Below are 24477 nucleotides of genomic sequence, written 5' to 3'. Positions count from 1 at the left end.
TAGTTAGTATTTTACCTGGGAATTTAGATTTTGAGGTAAATGACATCTAGAGATCTTATGTCTAAAGTCAGTCGATTGACTGCATCCGTGACTTTTATACAAGGGCTCTCAGATTCCTGCAAGCTCGCAAACATGACAAGTTTCTATTTTAATGTCCATCTTGTAGATTATTTTAAAATATTAGACATGTATACTTTGTTTTCTTACGGAAACAAATACTTTCAAACAATAGTCAATATTTCAAATCATATCGATTTGAAATATCTCGTGTAGTCACTTATAGGTACATTTTATTCGTAGAAATGACGTATTTGTTCCCACTCCTAAACTTTCATTCGTTTTATCTAAGTATTGTTATCTTATATGACAAAATAAAAAAATACGTGTCTAATATTTTTTCATTACCTAACTGAAAGATTATATTAAATAGATTTTTCATTTTCATTTCCTGTCATCAATTTTGAAAAACATCGTTTTCTCCTTTTTAGTTAGGAACTGTGCCGAGTATGGCAGTGCATGCAACCTCTATTACATGGGGTTTATAACATAACAAAATTTACGAAGCGCCAGATCACATATAACTTCTACTAAAACAAATCACATTACTTTTCTCCAGGAGCGCATCACAACATGATAACCCTATGGCCACGTACCAACGTGTCTGTGACATCGTGGTCACTGTCCTCCGCCCCAAAGAGCAGCGGCGAGTTACTGCAGCGTCCTGTGTACGTCATCTATCACTCCACTGCTACGTACTTCGAGGACTCCATCAATTACTATCTTGATGTAACTTTTAATGTGAGTTGGAATTTGTTCATTGACGTTTTAATAGTTTAAAATAAAAATGTAGAATAACTGGCGGATAATGATGTTTGTAAGTTGTGGTCGCCCGGAGATTCAAGGTTTATCATGCATGAGATTGTGGGTTTAATGTGACTTTTCCAAGTTAAATGTACTTTCTAAGATTATATAGACATCACTGAAAATTGTGAAGGACGACATCGTAAGGAAACCGAGGCTTATAATTTGTAATTATAAGTTTGGATTTGCCAATCCGCATTGAGTAAGCGTGGTAATGAATGCTTAAACCTACTCCATAGGAGAAAAGGCCTCTGGTCAGCAGTATAGGCTGTTATAAGCTCATGTAATTATAGTTTAGGCTTGTATCCATTTCTTCTTATGCTATGGACATAATTATGACTATAGTCGTCTTTAAGATTGTTTTGAACTATTTATTATATATTTATTTCTTCTTTTCCCTGTTCCAGGTCCCAGCCTCCCTCCAGTCGCAGCCAATAGTGGACGTGTCCCACCACTCGCACAAGATCTACCACCCGGAGCAGATGACGGCCGAGTACCGCGCCATATTGGATGCCATGCCGCGGTACTTTAATGTCGCCACCTTCCTTAGTTTTAGGAACAACTATGTGTTTTAGTTAAAGGAGTAGTTGGTAGGTTTACTTTGAAAGACTATAAAGACGATTTTTCATTATACAGATGAATTTGGGCATTGATGGCTACTGAGGGCTTAGTACGGATTTGCTTTACGTTTAACCAGATCGAAACGGAAGCGCGTTTGTCGCTCTGATTGGTTGATTCATCGCAGCCGGCCTATCAGAGCGCCGAACGCATTTCAATCTCGTTAATCAGTAAACAAGCACATACGCTCTGACTAAACGAATAAACTCAAACTATTATTTAATTTTATGAGTTGCAAATCTCGTTGAAGTCGTTAAAGCAGATTTTGGCAATGGGTTACACATTTATAATGTTAATATAGCTTTATATTGTATTGTATGTTACTTGTGTAATATTTTGAAATGAACTGAACAGAATGACCGATACAAGTAAAGCCAGGGACAATAACAATACTCTTGCCTCCCACAGATTGTAAATAAGATTAAGATTTTTTTTATATATATTTTTGTAGAACAAGTTAGTTTGTAAGATGTGAAATGGCTCAATATTTATAATAAAATACAGTATAACTGTGTTTTTAGTCATAATTATTTATTTGATATTTTTTATTAAGTAATTTATATTTTATGAATTGGACCAGTGAATAAAAACTTGTTTCCTAATTTTGTATTTTATTTTTATTCGTTAACAAATTACAACTGCGGCGGCAGTGCTGATGATTTCCTTATTTATTGCAACCAACCAACCATAAAATGGGCACATCACTAGCATTCTATGTCAGTATCACAACTGGAATGATGTTTGGCGGCTTTGTGCGGCTCATGCCGGCGGCACTGTGTATAGTAAGTCTTCACAAAGAAGTATATTACAAAGTGGGTAGCAAACATTCTTGAATGACATTAAAATTTCTATCAAAATAAATTGTTATTCATAAATATTTCCTACGGCCCATGATAATAGAATTCTATGTTAATCCTGGTATTTGAAAATGAAAACGACGTACGTGAAATTATAGTCTAACAATCTAAGTGGTCAACTCTGACATTTTGTCAGTATGTTTGATGTGCGTACCGCTATAAATTGGGGCGTATCAGTTTCAAATGCTGCTAAAAATACTGTTTAGACTAACAAAACTACGTTAAATTTGGAATTTAGTTCCCGATTATAGTCGGCACAATCTAAGACCGTCTTGCTAGGGAGTGGAATTCTTTGCCGTCTATTTCCTGATGGGTATATCCTGGGTATCTTCAAAGCCCGAAGGAATAGGTTGCTTATAGACAGACGTGCTCCATCGTAGGGTGCATTATCACTTACCATCAGGCGAGATAGATAGTGGCTAAACGTCGACTCATCAAATGTAAAAAAAAGAGGTCAACTCTGACATTTGTCAAACTATGTACCATTATAAATGGTTATGAACATCCTGGACGTTAACGTAATAATATTCATTAATTACTTAGTTCTGTGCAGTGATATAAGGTATAATTTGTGAATTATGACCAGATTTTATTAATGCAAAAGTGCATGTGTAGGGTAATGATGATATTAAATTATCATCATGTCTCTCATAGGGGTAGGCAGCGACAATGCCATGTCACTAGGGATGTTCTCAATAAAAATACCATATTTCAAAATTAAAAGTCTTTTTATTTCAAATTCAGTCTTTGGTCGCTCCAATCATATTCCAAGGAATACGCGAAGCAAAACGATTGTTTCATCACAAATCAAATAAAAAAAAAACAATAACAAAACATTGGTTCACCCAACAAATTGTAACATGATTTAACTTAGATTTTTCTTCAGTGAATGACCGAATGAAGTTACTCATTCATTCATTCACTAACAATTGGTGAGTGAACACCTTACTGACTTCATAACATCACACTTCCATTTAAAACATATACAAAAATACTCAAAAGCACTCATACAACACTCAAAAAGTAATTTACAAAAGTGAATATTACAAAATCAGTAATTATAACCTTATAACTAAACTTATACTAACGGGGTAAAACAATAAATTACAATAAGAAATTAAAACACAACATTTGCCTGCATATTTATTTCCTGAGATCTATATATATAAAAAAATCACATCATTATATGAATGGTCATTACATTAGACAAAACAAACAACAAAGTTTATAATCTAGCGTATTTTATTTGCATTTTACATTGTTGTAACAATATCTTGCATTCTCGCTTTGAACGAAGCTGACTTATAAGACAGAAATATAATATATAAGTCTAATATATATAAGTTTTGTATAATTCTCATTATACGCGCTAACAGTTACCTTAATAGGTAAAAAAACATTTCTAAATCAAACAAATCAGCTTCGTTCAAAGCATAATTACACTAAAATACTAAAAACTAATCCTATAAGACCAAACTTAAGATATAACCTTTTACATTATGTTAAAAAATAGGATTATAAGATCGAAATAAGAAAAACAAACGTCTCCGAATCTTCATTCGATTTTGATGTAATAAAATTTTTAATCCTACTACATATTTAGTGAAAAGTTAGAAAAACGAACTACTCTTTAATTTAGCCATTATTACAACTATATATTATAAAATCTAAGATATCCTTTTATATTTAAGTTTTAGAATATCTTGGAAGCAACATCTAAAATGTTATAAATGCAATATTGATAAAATCAAGCACCTAATGTCGTTAGTAGAAATTAAGACCTTATTTTATAGAACGTAAAATTCATATTTGAATATGAGAACGTGTGTAAGCGAATATGAGAGTAAATCGCTATATTTCCCTTTTTCTAATAAACTAACTATTTGTTTGATTTTGCTTTTTAGTTATAAGCGGACTAGACTGTATGGGGAAGTAATAATACTTTGAAAAAGTAAGTTTGTTAAGATCACTTCTTTTTTTTATCAATTGGAATCATATACAATTGGGTCTCCAATTTTTACAATAATATAAGACTAAATTAACTAAAAATAACGGATTACTCACGTAAATATATTGAGAAATGCTCTACTAATTTCGAGTCACAGAGGGACTCTTTATCACTATGAGCAGCGTGTCTACTCTGCTCTCAATAGGCTGATAAAGAGTATCTCTGTGACTCGAAACTAGTCAAACTTTTCCCAATATATTTACGTAAGTAAACAGTTGGTTTTAGTTAATTTAGTATGTCTCACGATATTTATTATAACAGTATAAGACTGTTTCAGTATTTCCGTTTGTGAATAATAACTAGAATCCATTCTATACAGTGAATATTTTCGAGCATTTTTTTTTAAATGCGTATTTCAAATAACGTATAAACAAAATACTAAAGAAACATACTTCTTTACATAATTCGGACATAGATATTTATGTATGAAACTTATTATATAAACAAACAACAATTTAAAAACAGTAACAACTGGATTAAGAGCTCTATTGCAATGTTAATAAGGGTTACAATGGCATATACATACATACAATTGAAAATTTCGAAATCCACAATACATTTTGGTCATTTTCTCAACAGTTTTAAGTAAATTAACATATATTATTATACTGGTTAGTAAACAGAAGACAAAAACAAATGATTTTGCTTCACAGTTCAAAATTATCTTAAGTCAATATTAGTTTTAATTTCCAAACAATAATACAAATCATATCATCACTCCTTTCAACCCACAAACAGAAGAAAGTTTGATACTACAAATACAGATATTTAGGTTTTAACTTTACAAAATGTATTTTTTCATATGTTTTAGTTATGAAACAATATAAATCTTTATATACAATATTGCTTTCAAGTTAATATACGTTTACAACTACATGTATACACAATTTTGAAAAAAAAAGAGCAAATCGAGTCTTTGAAATTACAATAACACACAATCCAATAATGGATAGGCAGAAATATTCACTATTCACTAATTTTTTGTGTCTTTATAAATCAAGGAAGATAATGAATTACATACAGACACATACATAACCTCACGCTTGTCTCCCATGGGGATATACAGAGACTATGGAATACTAAATTAAATACAAATACAGTTGCATAATATTACAACATTTTACATTGTACACATTTTTAAACGGTCTTATTTAGTTTAAACTGTTTGTTTGTTTAAGTCAAATTTAGTAATTGCATATAATCTGACGTCCGATCGATCTGATATTTGGTACACACTCTCAAACTGTTGGTGACCATACAATATAAGTCCATTAAAACCGTATTCCTTATTTTATATATTTTTAGGATTATTATTCATTGTTTCACAGATTCTAGATATCAATACTTTAAAATATAAAAAAATGTATGCGTAATAATAATATCTGCTAGTGAAGTTTATCTGTATCTTATTCAAAACCTGTCCAACTAGTCGCTAGTTTATCTACATGTCTAGAGAGACTGTTAAAGGCTTAGACTGCATGGTTGGTGCGGTGTCCGGCCAACCGGCTGCCGTGCAATTGTAGGGGTTCAATTCCCACGGAGCAACTCTTTGTGTGATCCACAAATTGCAGTTTCGAGTTGTTTCATGACGTTTAAATTTCTTTTACAGTTTTTATGAAAAAGGGGCAAATGTGTAGACGATTCACCAAAGGGTAAGCCATTGACCTTGGACCTTACCCTTGGAGACACTATGTTTCTTTTTTATTACTATTATTCCCTAAACCCGTCTCACCTAGACATATAAATAAACTATAACAATAAACCACTGTAATTACATAAATTCACACCAAATGTATGTGGATTTACAATTCAGAACATTCTACTATTACATTGGATTTTTTAACTTTAACTATTGTACATATGGTTTAAAATCCTATAGCATATATAATATTGGTGCTTACATGTATATCATGTTTCTACATAAAAACTGCAGTGACTATGGCAAAATGCTTACCTACTATTGCTGTTTAAACAAATATCGACTCTAAATACATGAAAATAAAGTTTAAAACAGTATATGTGTTACATTATAATATTTTGTAGTAAACTAACCTTTATGTATTAGGTAATAAAGTCCATTTGTTACAAGTAAGTGAAAAATATGTTACTGGGATAAAGTGCTTGGAAGATATTTACCGAACAACATACTATGATACTTATTACCTTCAAATAAAGTACTTATTTCAATAAATTAATTACCATTCACCGTTTTAAAACAGCGAAGTCGTCTGAAGCATTGAAATGTATACTCCACTGTTATAGTAATAAGTATCAAAATACATTTTAACTTAACCATGCCAAAAACACTAAAAAACATACAATTTCGAACAACATAATCCAGCTACTTACAATAACTAATATGTAGATTCTAGTCTAAAGATTTTACAAAACACAATTTTTGTGTCAAAACATATTTTAGTCAATCTAAAGACTAAATACCTAATTACGTAATAACATATCGCACCTTAACATGAAAGTGACTAAACTCAAAATTTCTGTAACATTCGATTTTATCATAAACTGGCGTTATAAAATATACTCTACAACCAAAGAACTAATCCATAAATCTAGTAAAAATCATGGAATATGGAAGAGATATACTAAAATGTATTCAATACTATAATTTTTTGAGACTTTCTGGCTCATTTCCCACAACTTACTTTTAAGATTCGGTCACTTTCATTCTAAGGGTGCATTAATAACATAAGTCACAAAATTCTGAACATCCCGTAGCAATATCCAAACAACGTAACATTCCCTATACTTAAATACAAACAGTTTATTCAAATATCTACTCTACCCAATGGTTAATAAAGTCGATTATCGTATGACAACATAATGTTAAGGAAAAATGAGCTCTATTCTACTGTTAGACAATGCAATATAGGTTCTATAGTACAGTTTTTAAGGTTCAATGTAAAGTAACAGTTAATCGGCTAGCGGCAACCATCTTGTTATTAAATTTCTTTTTGAAGTTCTCAGCTGCGGCCGACGTTTTGAATACAATCTTCGCTGTGCGATCTTCCTTATCCAATATTAAACTCTGGAACATGAATCGACGATGTTTTTTGGTTTTTTTATCCTTTTCTCCTTAAAAAACTAACTTTTTGTACAAAGCTGTCTTGGAAAATATGAAAAATGTTAAGTAATATACATATAAAGAACATTTTGGTATGTTATGGACAGATATACAAGTGTATTGTTATGTTATGTGCAGTACATAGTGTGATGAGCTTACTACTAAAACAAAATGGCGGTATTTCTTTACAATATTGAGACTTAAATACAAAAACAATCACTTAACACTTTTCTTATTTTATTTGTGAATAATACAATTTTAATATGTAAAGGTATTGAAATAAATTAATTTTGATCATTACTGCTTTGGACATAAGCACTGAATTCCATTAAAACGTCGATTAGACAGTAATTGATTAAATTCAAATTTTGTGTTTATCACACGTCTATTTCTACAAATATTGATTACTTAAACAAATCATTAATGTAAAGACATCATTATTATATCGTCACGCCTTTTATCCTCAAAGAGGTAGGCAGAGGTGCACATTACGGCACGTAATACCACTGTACAATGTACTCCCACTTTTCACCATTTGTGTTATAAGTCCCATGTAATAGGGGGTGAGCCTATTGCCATATACCGGGCACATTTCTAGAATCCTTGCTACTACTGAGAAATTTTCGAATAACCGACAAAAGCCAAGCAATACTTAAACATCAGTTATTTGGATTTGCTGAAAACTACTTAAATTTCATAAAAAAAAATTATATGGCACTTTCTAACATCTTGCAATTTCTTTTATAACTTTAAAACTCTAATATGGCAAATAATAATACTTTACTGTAGATATAAACTCTTAATTTCACTATTCTGAGAACTTTAATTCAATAACGAATTGAATCTTATGTCCATATATTTAAGAATAATTTATAAAAATAATTTGTATTAAAATTGTATCATTCATATAAAATATTACAAAACTATAGCACAACACATGCATTATACTTTAAATACAAATACATACATATACATAATATCTTTCATATAATTTTAAATCATTCACATGATCTATTTTGTAACATATATTAAGATCACGTTAAAGTAACAAATTAGTTAATTAGAGTATATGGGTTCACTCATATATTTCGGAACTGTCCGAAAAGTTTCGGGTTCGAACGAAATTACTTACGAATTTTCCGAAATATATGAATACCGTATACACTAATCAACGTATAGAATAAGTCATTATATTGAGTAATATGTAACAAGCCAACATTGGTCATATAATGGCAAGCATTTGATCCATACATTGGACAAACATTTGTAGAAGATTTGATACAAATCATTTTGACCCCTGTACTTAAAACAAGGGGTATAACATAAATAAAGATTATTTTAATCATTCTGTGTATAACAAGGTAAATATCACCCCGTATAAGAGTGTAATGTACAAAAACATTTGGTACATAATTTTTGTAAAAAAAAATATGTTGGTACAATACGCGTAAGTACTTCAGTCTAAAAGGTAATTAAAATTTCAATTAATAATACTAAACTAATCACACTTGTCGTAAAATTGTCTTCTTTAAAATATTTGAATTATAAAAATAATAGTTCGTGAATCATACTATATTTCTGTGAATACAACAAATGTGAAAATAACTTAGTAAATATACTTACAGGCTTATTAATTTCTATTGTTTCAAATTAACTTTTATCTACATCTTTCGTCTATCGATCTTTGACGTACAAAAGTGCCGCCCGGTCTTCTGAATTATTATATGTTTGTTATTCAAACACGACTGAGGGATCAAGGTGAAATTTGGAACAGGAGTAGATTATGGTCTGGAATAACTATAGGCCTTTTTTCCCATGGGAACGCGAGCAAAGGGTCAGAAGCTAGTAATAAAGATAATAAAATAAAGTTCTTTTATTTTTTCAAATTTCCTCTGAATCTCTTGATTGACACAATATCACTCTTCTATAGTCATAAAATGTTTCAAAACCCAATTTATAGAGAAAAAATATTTTTTTTATAGAATTCTGTCTTTTTAAATATTAATCAGCCGAGCAACCTAATCACGAAAGGCATTGAAGGTAGTTTTTTCTAGATAATCAAGCAGGAAACTTGAGGTTTATACATATTTTGAATCTATACCAGTTACCGAAATTTTTAAAGCGAATTAATAAGCCTGCATATAACTATCAATTTATTAAACTAGTAATCAATAATATAAAAGTTGTGTACTACAGTGTACGTTTACGAAGGTACGCAATAATATACCGTATGTACATATAAATAAATATCACAGTCGGATATCACAGTGTATAAACAATATCACACGATTGGTGGCTCGAATGGATTCATTTACTTCTAAAAAGGTTGGAATATCAGAATATCTTATACCCAATTAAGTCTCCAAATAAATAAAAGTAAAGAAAAAACAGAAGTTATTATAAAATTCACATAAAACTGTCGTGCATCGTCCATGACGCTGTATTGTCGTTACATTGTTCTCACATATATATACAATAGGTAAATGATCAAATAATGTATCAGAGAGATTGTAAAAAAATCATTTTTTAAAGAGTAACGATGGAGTTTCTTGCTCGTTCTTCTCCATTCGAAGCTACACTTTGGAACGAGCACCTAGTTTCACTGACAGACAGACTGACGGACAATTCAATTTGACATTTCAAAAGTGCCTAATTTAGGATTAATTGAAATAAATGCTTTGACCACCATTTATTATAAATACCAAAATATGACCGGGTACATCTAGGTCTGCACAATAACTTGAAAAGATCAACTTCATTTTGCGCATCGATGCGCAAGTTTGCGCAATTAAATGCTCTTTCAACAACATAACTATACAGTGACTTATGTCCGTTTCAAAACTGGATATCGAACCAGTTTTCATTTATCAATAATCATTTTCCACACAGCAGTAATTATTTAACAATAAAAAGATAATTATTCTTACAAATGGTTCACATCCATATACATTCTTGTGTATGAAGAAATGTCTCTCTTTAACAATATACGGAATGTATGTGCTTCATTTTTCTTCAGATCATTATTATAAATCTCAATACTACATAATACAAAGTTATCGTTCAAGATAAAATGACTAGAAAACTCTTATACTATACTCAATACCAAAGGTATACAACATTACGCCTTTTTATCCTCGAAGGGGCAGGCAGAGGTGTACATTACGGCAATTCAATCCAAAGGTACACAATTCTTCAAGCAAAACCAATATTTCACATGACCATTCGAGCCACCAACTTGAAGAGATAAAACCAACGATAAAGTGACCCTATAGAAGTTACCTGTAGCTCATTGCCGGCGAGAGTTCTGAGGCGGGTGTCCGTGATCCCGGGGGGCAGGTTCGATACCCGGGCCGTGGACGCGGACGACTGGACCTCGTCCTCGTCGTCTGAACCAGAGTCTACGTGGACAGCGGGGTCGCGGGGCTGGCCCGGGGTCTGCGCGGGTCTGGGGTCGGGGTTGATGGCCGTGCGGACGGCGCGGCTGAATATCCCGGCCCCGGGGTGCGACACGTCAGCTTTGACCTCGATGCGGGAGAACACTGACTTCTCCTTTGGAGATTTCCTCTGTAGTATGACGCGCCGGTTCGAGAAACTCGACTTTTTATCCTCGTCCTTGTCTTTGTCGGCTTGCTGTTGACAAATTGTGGTTGTTTAGATAATGTTTCGTAGAGAAAGCAGGCAAAATATGAACGACTTATTTTGTTTACAAAATACGGTTGCCCCTATCCTGTATTTTCTTCTATGTCGTGGGTGCGTTTACAATCATACAAGTTCACATATACATCGCACCTTTGGGACAATTTGTGGATAACAACAATGAGTTATTCCTTGCGAGACTACAACACGCTAGTGTCATGCCGCCAATCATGCAGCCAAGATAGTTATTAAGTCCTATTTGTAACTTTACAAATTTTAAAGGTTCTGTTACTTGCCAAATTGTGAAGTTGGCATAATGATGAGTCATTCACTTGATATTTGCGAAACTGTCCCGAGCAAGCAGAAGATAGCTATTTGGATTAATTTTTATTTGTTATCAAATCTATCTAAGAACAATGCGTGTTTTATATAATATTAAACGTTACCTCTTTCTCATAAGTTATCCTCTGTCTGGATTTCACAGGGGTTGAGTCCTGCTTGGGTTTTACCTGCAAAAATAAACAGAATACAATTATAATAACTATCGTGAGACATACTAAATTAACTAAAAATAGCGGTTAGGGACTCTTCATCATAAGCAGCGTGTGCAGACGCGATGACTTCGCGCTGCCCTGCTAATTCAGTCACTCAGTAACCAACTGAGTCCCTCTGTTAGTCGAAACTAGAAGAGCTTTTATGAATATTCACGTGATCCACATATAAACCTTTATTAAATTTTTTAGGCTGACATTACATGGAAAAATCATTACATTTGTAATAAAATTCGGCTTCTTTGTGGTATTCAATTCATTATCACCTGTATTCGTTTTCGGAAATGGTCCTTTTACACCGAGTATAATAGGAAAGACGTAACACAGGCGTTAATTAATATTTATTATTCCAACAACAGAAGATTGATATCCGATACATACCTTTAGTTTCTTAACTTCTGGTTCGAAGTCATCAGTGACCGTCGAGCTAGTGACTACAGCTCGGCGCGGTGGGGACTTCTCTGTAACAACATCAATAATTATGAAACATTCATTAAAGTCAAAGTAGCATTTATTTCAACTAATCATATATTAGGCACTTTTGAAACGTCAAATTAAATAGTATGTCTGTCTATCTGTTAGTGAAGCTAGGTGCTCGTTCCAGAGTGTAGCTTAGAATGGAGAAGAACGAGGAAGAAACTCCAGTTCCGACTCCTTCGTAAAGATAAATTCACTACCATCTCCCTGCCAGTGCGCTTGCAGCGGTTTTGTATTGTTACCAAAATAAAAAAGCGCCGTGCCGGAAGCGAGCCAGTGCCGTGCTTGTTACAGGCAGGCGTCTAAAGGCCCGCATAGTACGCACCGCACGCAACGGATTTTAGTTTGCCTTGTATAGAAACTCCTATAACTGCGTCCACTGATCCGCATCGTACCGTACGGACCGCATCATCAGCAATGCCTACATGCGATGCGTACTGATGACGTCATACAGAATTCCAAGAAAAAAGTGATATCGGCAATCCGTGGACACAGTCTGAAAAATTTATTACCGTTTGATGCGATTCTTCCGATGCGTGCGATGCGTGCGATGCGGGCCTGTAGACGCTTATCTTAAATGTATTATAACCTAAATCGTACCGACAATTTAATGTATTTCGTAGTACAAACCTTTTTTCTTGGGTTTCTCGTCTCTGTCGTCGGTGAACACGATCTTCTGTCGTTGTTGCTTCTTCTGTTCACCGCCGGACTTGGGAGGCAGCTTCGTGCGGAGGTCTACTTGAGGCTTCGACTTCTGGGGCTCCGGTCTGGGAGGGAAGGAAGACGGTTCATATTTATTTTGTTACATTTTCTAAGCTTGGTTCAATACTAAATTGTTCACAGATCGTGTGTATGTAGAAGGATAAAAGTACAAGCTAACTACTGTATTCAGAGACATTTAATGATAACTTAAACTATTCCTTAGTAACGATTTTGTTCCGAAACCAATTGCTAAGGAATGGGTTAAGAAACCATTAAATGACTCAAGTAGGCAACTAACCAGTAGTCGCTTTGTGAATATAAGTACCTTTTAATTACCTTAGTACGAATTTACTTTCGGTTCAACGAGATTGAATCGAGAGCACGTTCGGTGCTCTAATTGGTTGGTTTATTCAAGCCTCAAAGCGTTTCGATTGCTTTAAACTTAAAGCAAACTCATACTAAGGGAGCGCCGAACAAGCAACAAGCTCTCGTTTCGATTTCTATAAACAGTAAGTCAGTCAGCAGTATACGTACTTGTTAGCGTTGTCCTTGAACCGGCCGGAGTCGTCGTCGTCGGAGAGGATGCCGTCGATGTCGCCCAGGATGAGGTCCAGGTCGTCGTCGCTGTCCCCGCGCCGCGACGGCAGTGGGGGGGTTAGTGCCTCGCCCCTAGGGGGGGTCAGCCCTTCTGGGGGGGAATAACAATTTGTGAATCATAACAAATACATAGATACATAACCTCACGTCTGTCTCCCAGGGGGTAGGCAGAGGAAATGGAAACAATTTTTTTAATTGAATCCGTGACTTATACATCAAGCAGTTGCCCCAATTATTATTACAAGATAAAATATGGCCTGTAAAGATTAGCTTTTTGTTCATTCCATACTGTAACTAAAAAGCGGTCTTACATATTAAAAAAACATAGAGTCAAAACTGTTATTAGAAAAGACGAAGGGATTTTACCTCTTTCACTATATCTACACTTGGGGACAAAGAAATGGAATCACTAGCGTTTTACTTTTCATTTCTTGATAAATATTTTCTGATACAAGTATGTAGTGTGAAAGGTAATTTAATTACCTTTAAAATAAGAGTATTTTGTCCTAAAACGTAAAGGTGCTCCCACACAGCAGTTATATAACGTTATAGACATATAACTTAACATTTGTGTTTAAACAAATTATAACAGTGGTTGTAGAGTATGTTACATGCTATTATAAATGTTACACAATGTTGTATAATGTTATATAACTGCTGTGTGGGAGCACCTTAACAAACACGTTTCTGCAGTATCAAAATCGGTTCAGCCAATCGTGAGATAATCGCGCACAAACATACATACATTCATACCTACATACATACAGGTCAAACTGAAAAACCTCCTTCTTTTTTAACACGGTTAAAAGTGAACCCCGCTTCTTTGCTCCCAAATGTACATTCGACCGTAAGAATCAATCTTTCCAAGCCATTCGACCGTAACAATGTCCAAAAGCCACTCACCACAAGTAGAATTAACCTCGACCTCCTCCTTGACGGGCGACCTGTCCCGGGCCGGCTCCTTGGAGTCAGGCTTGGCACTGTCTCCGTCGGGACTGGTCCGGGTCGTGTCCGGCCTGTGTGTCTGTGCGTGTGTCTGTGCGTGTGTCTGTGCGTGTGTCTGTGCGTGTGTCTCCGTGGCCTTCTCCGGTTCCGATGGTGCTGGTTGCTCTGGAGTCTTGAGTAAGGCTTCTTTTTCTTGGTTTTCACGCTCACTGTTGACAAATAGGAAATTATAGTTAGGGTTGAACAGGGTCTTCTTCAAAAACTTTTATTTAACAAATCATTATTCTCCCGCGTTTTTAAGCATCGTGGTAGCTTATTAATTATTATCATCTTATTTCTATTAGATAGATTGAGCAGTCACACAGCTCAATTTATTGAAACCAAATTTTATGATTTCAATTGGCAGAATTGTTAGCTGTTGGATGAGGATAATGACACTAAACTTTTTGTGATTTTTTAAGCATTATCCGGGTTTCGGTTTTACATGTTTTACTAAAAATTCTGTTTTAGGCTAACAAAACTATATCATTAGTTTGGTGCTCACACATAAACAATTGAAACGCAAGGGATTTTTTATTCTAAGGGGAGAAAATCATCCAATGATTTCTCCCGCCGTGGGCGAGGCGAGAGGGAGTGTCAGACTCTTACTGATTAAAAACCATCCCGACCACCCCTGTTCTTACTCCTGCTATTTGAGCCGGAGTCTCGGTAGCCCGATAGGCAGTCCGCAGCTCCGGGCCTTACTGGGCCCCAACTGAAGGCCCTTGCACACCATCAGGCGATCCGTCTGTTCGTTTAGTGGCTTATACCATAAAAAAACACAATGAGATGCACTAGGACTCACCGGTCTCCGTGTATCCTCTGCAGCGCATTCTTCCTCCGCCGTACCTCCTTGGCGCGCAGTACTCGCTCGCGTAAACTCTCCTGCTCGCGGAGACGCCGCTTGTACTCACTGTCCTGTAGGGGGGGTGGGGAGAAATATTCATCAGTTTTGTGATAATTCTATATCGTCAGTACAGATTATGTACTATTATGTGTGATACCAAACTTAATGCATAATACAGCCGACTAACTTTAAACTTTCGATAATTTGAACTTTTTGGAAATTCAAAGTTAAGACGCGATTCTTAGAAAAGTCTTTGTATTTGGAACTAAATAAAAATTGTATATATTTAATAATTCGAATCAAAATTACTGGCGTCAAACTATCGATAATTCAAATTCACATTACATTTTGAGGCGACTTCAAAAGTGTTTCAACAAAGGTAAACCTATCAGTTAAGAAATGGGAACCATTCTTAAAAATCTTAAACTACTATTTAATTCAATCTAAAAAAGTTGTATAAAGCTCTTCATATATGTTCTTTTTCACAAGCCAATATAGTTGAAAGTCAATAAGGACAGTATCAGAAGAGTAGTTACCTCGTCGGAGTGGCGTGCAGTATCAGGGCGCGGGCGTCGCTCGGGCGAGCGGCGCGGGGACACCGAGCGACGCACCGGGGACGGGGACCGCATCCTACAGGGTACAACAATCATTCAGTAACATTATTATCTAAATCAATTCATATATTATCGACTGACTCACGTAACTGTTTCACGACTACTAGCAGTAATACGTAGCAGCGCGACAGCACCGCGTCGTGTGTCGCGGAATGTTGGTTGTGAAAATGGGCCTCTTTTTTTACATTTAATGGGTCGACGTTTGGCCGCTATTTCACCTGATGGTAAGTAAGCAACCTATTCACTCGGGCCTTGAAGACACCCAGGTTATACCCATCAGGAAACACAGACTCCGGCAAGGAGTTCCACTTCCTAGCAGTTCGCACAAGGAAGCTTGAATGCCTCTATGCTAGAGGCCCATTTTTTTGGCTTAAAACTAGTCGAGTTCTCCCAAACAGTTACTATAATTATCAGCTCATATTAGTCCACTAGTTGGTATAGATCTCTGTCAATGCAATAGGGTGTTATCCTAAATACGTTTTTAATATCCGTCTGTTGTTTATTATTGTGATAAAAAGAAAACTAATAAGAATACAAAAAATTTTGTTTGGGAAAGTTGTTTGTAATCATGTGTACAATCACGTGTTTGAATATCGTTCACTAATTACCAGTTACCCTATAGACAAAAGGAAACTTTGCTCATTTCTGATATGTAAATCTTTTGAAAAGCAATAGGGATGATGACTGGGTAAAAAATAAATTATTACAACTTTTCAATACAATAAAATATTCAAAAATAATCACACTCTCATTCATAAATTTGATGAACTACTTAATTTTCGATTTCTTCTAGCTAAATTTCTAGAAATAAGTCTGCTATTTGACGTTAAAAAACTGATGACGTCATAATAGAGTATTTCATACAAATTTCATAGAAAATATAGTTTTTGAAGTTTCGAAAAAAGTACCGTATTAAATTTGACTAGTAGGAAACTAGTCTATTTCGATAATCTCCACATAATTGAATAAAGAGTACAAGTGTGTGTAGTGCGTACCTCCTCCTGAGCCCGGCGCGGTTGGCGTTGATGAACTCCTCCTGGCGGCGCAGTAAGTCGTCGTCGTCGTGGCTGCGGCGTCTACCCCCAGCCAGCTCGTTCTCTATCTCTATCGTCGTGTTCTCTATGTATCTGGAACCAATACAATACTAGTTGTTAAGACAATTTGGGAATACTTAATTACTCTTAACATGCCTCACGATATCTAATATATATCTCTATCCTCAATAGTGAAGCATTTGTGACATTGGGTGTCATGCTTCAGTAAGAATGGTCTGACGGTCGAGTCGGTTTATACAACGCCCAGGAGTTTCAAACAGGTCGCCGTTTGAAACCCCCTGGGCGTTGTATGCAGCCTTATTAATAAGGTTACCAGAATCCTATGATGTTCAGACCCAAACCCCATTCCCTAAAAGGCCAGTAATACACTACACTATTAGTAAGTTTAGTGCACTAGCGTTACGGGTATCCATGGGTGGCGCAGACTGCTGACTATCAGGATCATCTCGTGGCTTACTCTTGAATCCAATTCCGATCGATCGATACTGATATTGTGAAATGTACTCTCGATAGACATTTTTGACATTGTGAAATTACGAACTCTTGAATAGCAACACTAGTACCCATTGTACTCATTCCTTTTGAGTTTGGCTTTAGGTATATTCCGTACTCTGAATGCTTTTTTAACAGCTTCGTTTAGGGGTGTATAGTTTTGAAATTTTATTGGATTGAAATTGGTTTCAAGAGTAATTACTCTGATGGTGATCCCTGTGCTCTATAAAACAGCTAGTTAAAAATAATTCCGACTTACCTCTGTGGCGGTGATCGTCTAGAGTACTTCCTGACGGCGGCCCTGGCGAGAGCATTGCGCTGTTCCGCGATAAACCTCTCCGCTGCATCATCGATATCTTTCACTGGGCCTGCGCAAAATATTCATAGATATAAGTCTTGTTGTCTTTATTCATAGTTTTACTTGTGGTTGTTTATTTGTGGTTTTTTTTTATGTTTGCTCACACGTATCACAAACTCTTATTTTCTTTCATAATTATATTTTGTTTTACAAAAATATTGCCTCACACTAAGATTTTCTCATGTAGGTAAGAAACACATACTCATACATGGCTTAGCGCTATATGTAATTAGTTGGTTAATTCGCACCGGCCAATCAGGTACCTTAGTATGAGTTTGCTTTACGTTTAAAGTAATCAAAACGAGCGCTCGTTCGGCACTCTGATTAGCTGGTTTGTTCAAGTTGGCTTTATTCGAGCTGTGATTGGTTGGATCATTCGCACCGACCAATCACAGCGCCGAACGCGTTCTTGTACTCAGGGTACTGTTTATTTATTTTTTTTATTTAGGAAAACTAACAATAGTACAATGTGTCTAACATAGACTTTACAAACTGGGCTAGAGTACATACCAAAACTCTTTCAAACCAATTCATATATATAAATATAGACTCTATTTCTATTGTGTAAGGTTCAGTTTTGCGTGTGCTGTGACTTACTAATCTAGTCAAACAAAAAGCAAGGATACATAGTACAATGGTGCACGAAAAGTGGTATTATTAGCACATAGATACATAGTTACACATAGTACATAGGGGCATAATGCGCCGGTACCTTACGGTCTTATAACCTAACTAACTACTTCTCGCTCTGCTCGGCTCCTATTGATCATAGCGTGATGTTATATAGCCTATAACCTTGATACGTGGACTATCCAACACAAAAATAATTATTTAAATCTGTACTATTACGTAAGGTAACGGTATATTTGCAATATTAATTTCACGTACGTCCTAATCGTTTTGAAGTACCAGGAGAAATTAAGTGTGGGAGAGCCATGCTTCGGCACTGCTGGGCCGGCTCGACTGGAGTGATACCACGGCCGAGCAGAAAACGGCCACGTGAGTGAGTTTACCGAATACCCACTAACCCCCAACCTAATCTTCCCAATCCCTGATTCCCCACAAACCTTAAATTCCTAATCCCCAAAAGGCCGGCAACACACTAATTACACCTCTGGTGTTTCGGGTGTCTATGCGCGGCAGCGATCGCTTACTATCATGCGATATGTCTGCTCGTTTTGACGTTTGATGTTTCAAAAGTGCCTAATTTAGGATTAATTGAAATAAATGCTTTGACTTTGACTTCGTTTATCGGTTTATACCATAAAAAAACGCAAGCCAATAGAATTTTATCATAGTTAAGTTATGAGAATTATTTACATATAACGATTTTTAGTATAATAGATCGAAGTTTTGGCTTCTAACTAGTGCTTAAATAAGAATAAAACATCGGCGCTAAATCTACAAGACATGCACTACACAACATACGAATAAAATAATACAAAATGAACACTAAACACTAATAAAGCTAGCATTTACCGAATTTGTTCTCAATCGTGGGACTGAGCGGCGGCGACTTTTGTATCCGTGTCGGAATGTAGACCGGCAACCCTAACAACAGTGTTACACTTCAGTACGGACACACACTTATTTTACATTCATTTTTCGCTTATGGCAATCTATGACACTAGAAAATTACATAGGGAGTGATACCACGGCCTCACTGAAAACCGACGTGAAACAACGCTTGTGTTTTGTGAGTGAGGTTACCGGAGGCCCAATTAACCCGTTTTCCAATCTTCCCAATCTCCAATTTCCCAACAACCCTTAAATTCCTAACCCCCAAAAGTTATCACACTTGTAACGCCTCGGGTGTCCATGGGCGGCGGCGATTGCTCACAAACAAATATAAAGAAATCCAAAAAAGATAAGACAATGAGAATCTGGCCAGTCATTTCCGATAAATGATATAACCAGTATAACATTAACTATTTTTATTTCTTTTTAAAAAAAGTTGACCCACACAAGGATTTTCTCCTTTGGCGTGGGTGCGTTTACAAACATACAATTTCACATATACATGATATTCAGATCCGAAACAACAATTTATGTATCACGCAGAGAGTTGCTCCGTGCGGGAATCGAACCCGCTACCCGTTGCGCGGCAGCCAGTTGCCCAGCCACCACACTAACCGTGCAGTCAAAATGACCACTTAAAACTTAGTTCTATAATACAAAAACATAATAATTACCTTCAACAGGCGGTTGGAAGTTCCCTTTAAAGTGTGGATTGATCAGAACCTTCTTGCCGGCCAATCCTCTTGGAGGCAGGTTCGCAGGCAGAGGCACCGGTAACATCCTAACTTCAGGCTCCCTGGGACCTTCTTTAATCACCTTGTCCATACTAGGCCCGGGCATGGGCATCGCCTGCCTAATAGTCACTTGCGGCATATGGCTAGCGTTAGGCACTATCTCCCTCATAGGGGGAGCAAACGGCCTCGGTGGGAAACCCGGCCTGTAAAACACTGGCCTAGGCTCAAAGTTCTGCCTCACAGGCCCAAATTGAGGACGCTCATCCATATGGGGCCTAAACTGGAAACGGGGCATGAATGGAGGACGTTCCATCGGTGGACGGTACATTGGAGGCATGTCCTGTGGCATTAATGGCCGTTCCGGGGATATTTCCGGCCCCATTGGTGGGAGATTCGGAGGTTCCAGTCTCATATCTGGCCTTATTTCAGGACGTAGTTCAGGCCGGATCTCAGGTCGGATGTCAGGCCGCATTTCAGGGCGGATTTCTGGCCTCATTTCGGGATGGATTTCAGGTCGGTTGTGTGGGGGACTGGGTCTTAGTTGCGGGGGTGGGAATGATGGGCGCTGGTTGAAGTTTCCCTGTAAAGAAAGGAACAAATTTAGAAGATATCTACACAAAACTTGAGGCAATTTACGATTGAGTCTCATTGGGGTAAGCAGAAGCAATGATTCAACTTCAGTATCTCATTAGCAGATGTGAGGATCTTCTATTGCATTATTAACCTTCCCTAGGAAGTTTATCACTATATCAACTGAGGAATATTGAAGATCTTAGTTAAGGCGTCTGATGTTAAGCATCATTAATTTCTATCAATATCAATAATCACTATCTCCTGCTTCGTAGGTGCGTTCGTAACGTGTTCTACGCTAGAATCGAACCCGCTACACATTGTAGGGTACCAGTTGCTTAGCTACCGCACCAATCGTGCAGTTTATCTACATTCAAGTCAGTAAATACTAAATGAACAGTATTGCGGCACTCACCCGATGTACGTTGTTCCTCCTGTATGGGTGCGGGAACCGCTGCGCGTACTGCGGGTTGCGCCACGACGTGCGCCCGCGGGGGAACCCGCCGCGGGGGATCACCACCTTGTCTGCAGGGGGGGGGGGACTTCACGTTATTGGGGTATGGTACAATGTACTTGGTAATACTTTACAAAAAAATTTCAAGTGCACCACACTAATATTTGATCACAGACCCAAAATAACAATTTGTGGATTAAACAAAGAATTGCTCCGTACGGGAATTGAACCTGCTACACGTTACACGGCAGCCACCACGCCAACGGTGCGGTGCAAATATTGTAATTTTTTTTTCAATTCAAGACAGTCCAAGACTAACTGGACTAAAAATTATTACACTAACGATACTTCATTAATTTAAAAAGCTATTTTTAGGTTTATATGGAAATCCGCAGTAATTTTTTTTATCAATCTGTGTCATTTAAAAGTTTAAAACTACTTTTTTGTTTATGTAAAAGAAACAAATTAAGAAATATTTACCTAAGGTATCTGGTATATCTCTAACTTGCGGCAGTCGCTGAGCGCCCGGCGGTCTCTCAGAGACAAACCTTTCACGAGGACCGCCCAGATCTCCATCTGGGAATAAAAATATAGTTTAGAAGTTAATTACGTATTTTCATGCACACTGACAACAATACAAGATTTCTGAATTCTGAAATTACATACATACATAACCTCGCACCTGTCTCCCAAGGAGGTAGGCAGAGAAGGTAGCAGCGCGACAATCGCCGCGTCGTGTGTCGCGGAATGCTGCTCATGAATATGAGCCTCTAGCATGGCTTGAAACTAGTCGAGTTCCTCGTCAAAACGTTACGTGAGTAAGCCGATAACATAATAATTAATTTAGGTAGGCAGAGACAATGGAATGTCAATTGCTATGAATCTTATGTACCTACTTCTTAGTCATCAGTCTTTTCATGCATCCTCATCAGTTAAGGAGACTTTTATTGAGAATTTAAAAAGAAATAGTTATATTCATTAGCTTGATGTAACAAGCTAACTAGATTAATTAATTGTAAGTAATTGACAAGGATAGTTATAGGCTGGTAACAGTTTTCTAGTAACACAATGTATTGAAACTTACTTTGTATCTGGGCATTCATGTCCGTTGGCACTATCTGTGGGGATTCCACTGGGGCTGCTGGCTGCAAACACAAACAACACATTTGGTGAAACACATCGCACAAACACATCTAAATCTCTTTGAACTTATGTCTTTTTTAGTCTTACAAGAATGAAATACAAAGTTTTAGGAGAGTACAAAGTTTAGAGAAGACCAAGTCTTGTGGATCATATTCCTTACTAAAATTTATGAGACCCATGCTGCAGCACAAATGGGCCGGCTCGACCAGGGTGATACCACGGGCTCACAGAAAAGCGACGTCAAGCAACCCTTACATTGTGTGAGTGATGTTACCGGAGGCCGAATTACCCCTCTTCGCAATCCCCGATTCCCCAACGACCCTTAAATACCTAGTCTCCAAAAGGCCGGCAAAGCATTTATAACATAAATATGTAAATAATTATTTATGTAATTAATCATATTACACATTATTTATTTATGTTATACATTTTTTATTATGTTATAAGTTTTTAACTATAGTCATGCCTTTTATTTATGAATATGAATGTTGAAAACTTAAATAGAAAATAAGTAAACTTACGATAGCTGGTGGTACGGCATGTTCCTCATAAACTGGTGGTTCATACGGAGCATATGTAGGCACCTCTGGTATCGGAGCATTCGGTACTTCTACCGTTATATTCGGCACTACGCACTCTGTGTCCGCAATAGCTTGGTACTGTATGGGTGGCTAGAAATAAAATAGAAACAAGTTTAATATTTTATTGATATATATCGTGGTTTAAGACACAATCCGCTTCCTATTGGATGAGAGTGAGGGTTCAAAACCCACCAGTGTGACTTTTCAGAGTTATATGTACTTTGGGGGTAATATAATAGGGTTAAGCAGATACTATCACACTCATATTATAAATGTGAAAGTTTGTTTGGATGTTAATTCATCAATCAGACTGAAACTACAGAACGGATTTTGATGAAATTTGGTAAACAGACAGGGTGTGAGTTGACTTGTTTAATGGAATACTTTTTATTTATCCTATGAGAAGGTAAAGCCGCTGACCAATGCTAGTAAGACTATAAGTATAACAAATTCCAAAGATATTTATTGGTTTAGAACTCTGTTGAACATGTTTTGACATGTTGCATGAGACTAAACTAACTGCCATACTCAGAGTCGTTTAATGTTTACCTAAACCAATCCTCAGTCATGGTTTTCTTAAGAACATTTTTACTAATTAATGGTTTAGGTCATCATTAAATGTCTCTGAGTTCAGCAGTTAATCTAATAATGTGACGTGCTCCATCGTAGGCCGCATCATCACTTACCATCAGGCGAGATAGCGGCCAAACGTCGGCCCATTTAACATAAAAAAAATACCATTTTGTATTTTATGACATAATTCTATAATAAAAGTAAAGCATATTTGTTGTGTGCGACACAACAAATATGCAATATTTCACAATATTAAATGAAATCATTATTAAAATTAGCTGTAAGAGCATTTAAATACCACAGAAAGATGGTTAATCAGATATTCGCAGTAACAATAGACAGATTGTGTGAAAAATTATATGTAAGAGAAAGGAGTTTATGATAGAATCATGTCTAATAGGGGAGAATGTAAAAAGAACACATAGTTACTGTGCCAGTCCTTACTAACTTGGGATAATTATGAAAAAGGAGTGGTCAGGTGGGTCGTTTTAGGGGCGAAAGGAGTGAATAAAATAACATACCTGGTTATTATACTCTAGATGACTGGGATACTCCGGTGGCCCCATATCAATGGGCTCACGGTAACTGGATCCAATAGAGGTCGGTACATTTTGAGGTCCAGCACTGTCATAGTCATCAGCCAAAAGCTGTTCCTCTTCCTCATTGCCAAGGTTATAGTCCGCAAGGCTCTGGTCTCCTAAATCGTCACCTAACAAGTCTTCACTGCAAATAAAAAAACATTTTATCGATCATGATAAACCAACACATGTCAGAATTTTGCGACGCAAATTCTACGACGGAATTACAAGTTTTAATCACTGTTTTTGATGTAATAACGTTAATTGATCACTTTAGATTACACAGAATGGTATTTTACACTAAATATTTGTATTAAAATTATAATTTAAGTAATTCTTGCAAAAATACTAACTTGTCCGACATGTTGACAATAATAAGTGTTAACCATAGACTATACGTTCATTTGAGAAAAGCTGAAAGCGTTTGTGTTGTCTATGACTGGAACAGTAATAATTCGTTCAGAAACCACCATAGTCTATGGATGACAGAATGTAAAAAAATCTCATCACTCCCTTTGTGTGTTTTATTGAAAGATGTTGAAAGAAACATCTTTTTCAACGTCCTTGGTTTTATTATGTTGGTTTTATTA

The 24477-nt window shown here is 36.3% G+C and overlaps 2 protein-coding genes across 8 annotated transcripts in view; one reads left to right on the top strand and one right to left on the bottom strand.

The window, feature by feature from the left end:
• The window catches only part of LOC118279224 (endoplasmic reticulum metallopeptidase 1), a 28705-nt gene extending 26624 nt beyond the window's left edge, over positions 1–2081 (top strand). For all 5 annotated transcript variants that reach the window (XM_035598812.2, XM_035598811.2, XM_035598810.2 and 2 more), the window contains 2 exons: positions 617–798; positions 1269–2081. In XM_035598812.2, coding sequence (XP_035454705.2) covers positions 617–798; positions 1269–1436 — 350 coding nt within the window. In that variant the 3' untranslated portion in view covers positions 1437–2081. The remainder of the gene's footprint in view (positions 1–616; positions 799–1268) is intronic.
• A 964-nt stretch (positions 2082–3045) lies between these two features.
• Positions 3046–24319, bottom strand: LOC118279223 (serine/arginine repetitive matrix protein 1-like). 3 transcript variants are annotated; one of them, XM_050698257.1, is made up of 19 exons: positions 24241–24319; positions 23831–24032; positions 22677–22826; positions 22097–22157; positions 21493–21588; positions 20974–21083; positions 19929–20568; positions 19216–19287; positions 17638–17746; positions 16827–16958; positions 15754–15847; positions 15176–15288; positions 14290–14540; positions 13324–13477; positions 12718–12854; positions 11992–12071; positions 11506–11568; positions 10703–11053; positions 6023–7387 (listed from the first exon to the last, which is right to left on the bottom strand). In XM_050698257.1, exons 1-19 carry the CDS (start codon positions 24249–24251, stop codon positions 7256–7258), a joined length of 2958 nt encoding a protein of 985 aa, XP_050554214.1. In that variant the 5' UTR covers positions 24252–24319; the 3' UTR covers positions 6023–7255. The 3 variants fall into 3 exon arrangements, with proteins under 3 accessions (XP_050554216.1, XP_050554214.1, XP_050554215.1); XM_050698258.1 differs by having other exon boundaries at positions 13324–13474; XM_050698259.1 differs by lacking the exon at positions 19216–19287 and having other exon boundaries at positions 3046–7387.
• Positions 24320–24477: the final 158 nt, after the last annotated feature.

The sequence above is a fragment of the Spodoptera frugiperda genome, chromosome 14, assembly GCF_023101765.2.
Source record: "Spodoptera frugiperda isolate SF20-4 chromosome 14, AGI-APGP_CSIRO_Sfru_2.0, whole genome shotgun sequence".
In the NCBI taxonomy this organism is placed as follows: domain Eukaryota; kingdom Metazoa; phylum Arthropoda; class Insecta; order Lepidoptera; family Noctuidae; genus Spodoptera; species Spodoptera frugiperda.
This window is presented reverse-complemented; position numbering and strand designations above follow the sequence as displayed.

Coding starts and splice junctions, on each gene's coding strand:
- LOC118279223 (XM_050698257.1), bottom strand. Junction 22,827..23,830: donor ATCTAGAGTATAATAACCAG/GTATGTTATTTT, acceptor TTTTATTTCTAG/CCACCCATACAGTACCAAGC. Junction 13,478..14,289: donor CGAGGTTAATTCTACTTGTG/GTGAGTGGCTTT, acceptor ATTCCCCCCCAG/AAGGGCTGACCCCCCCTAGG.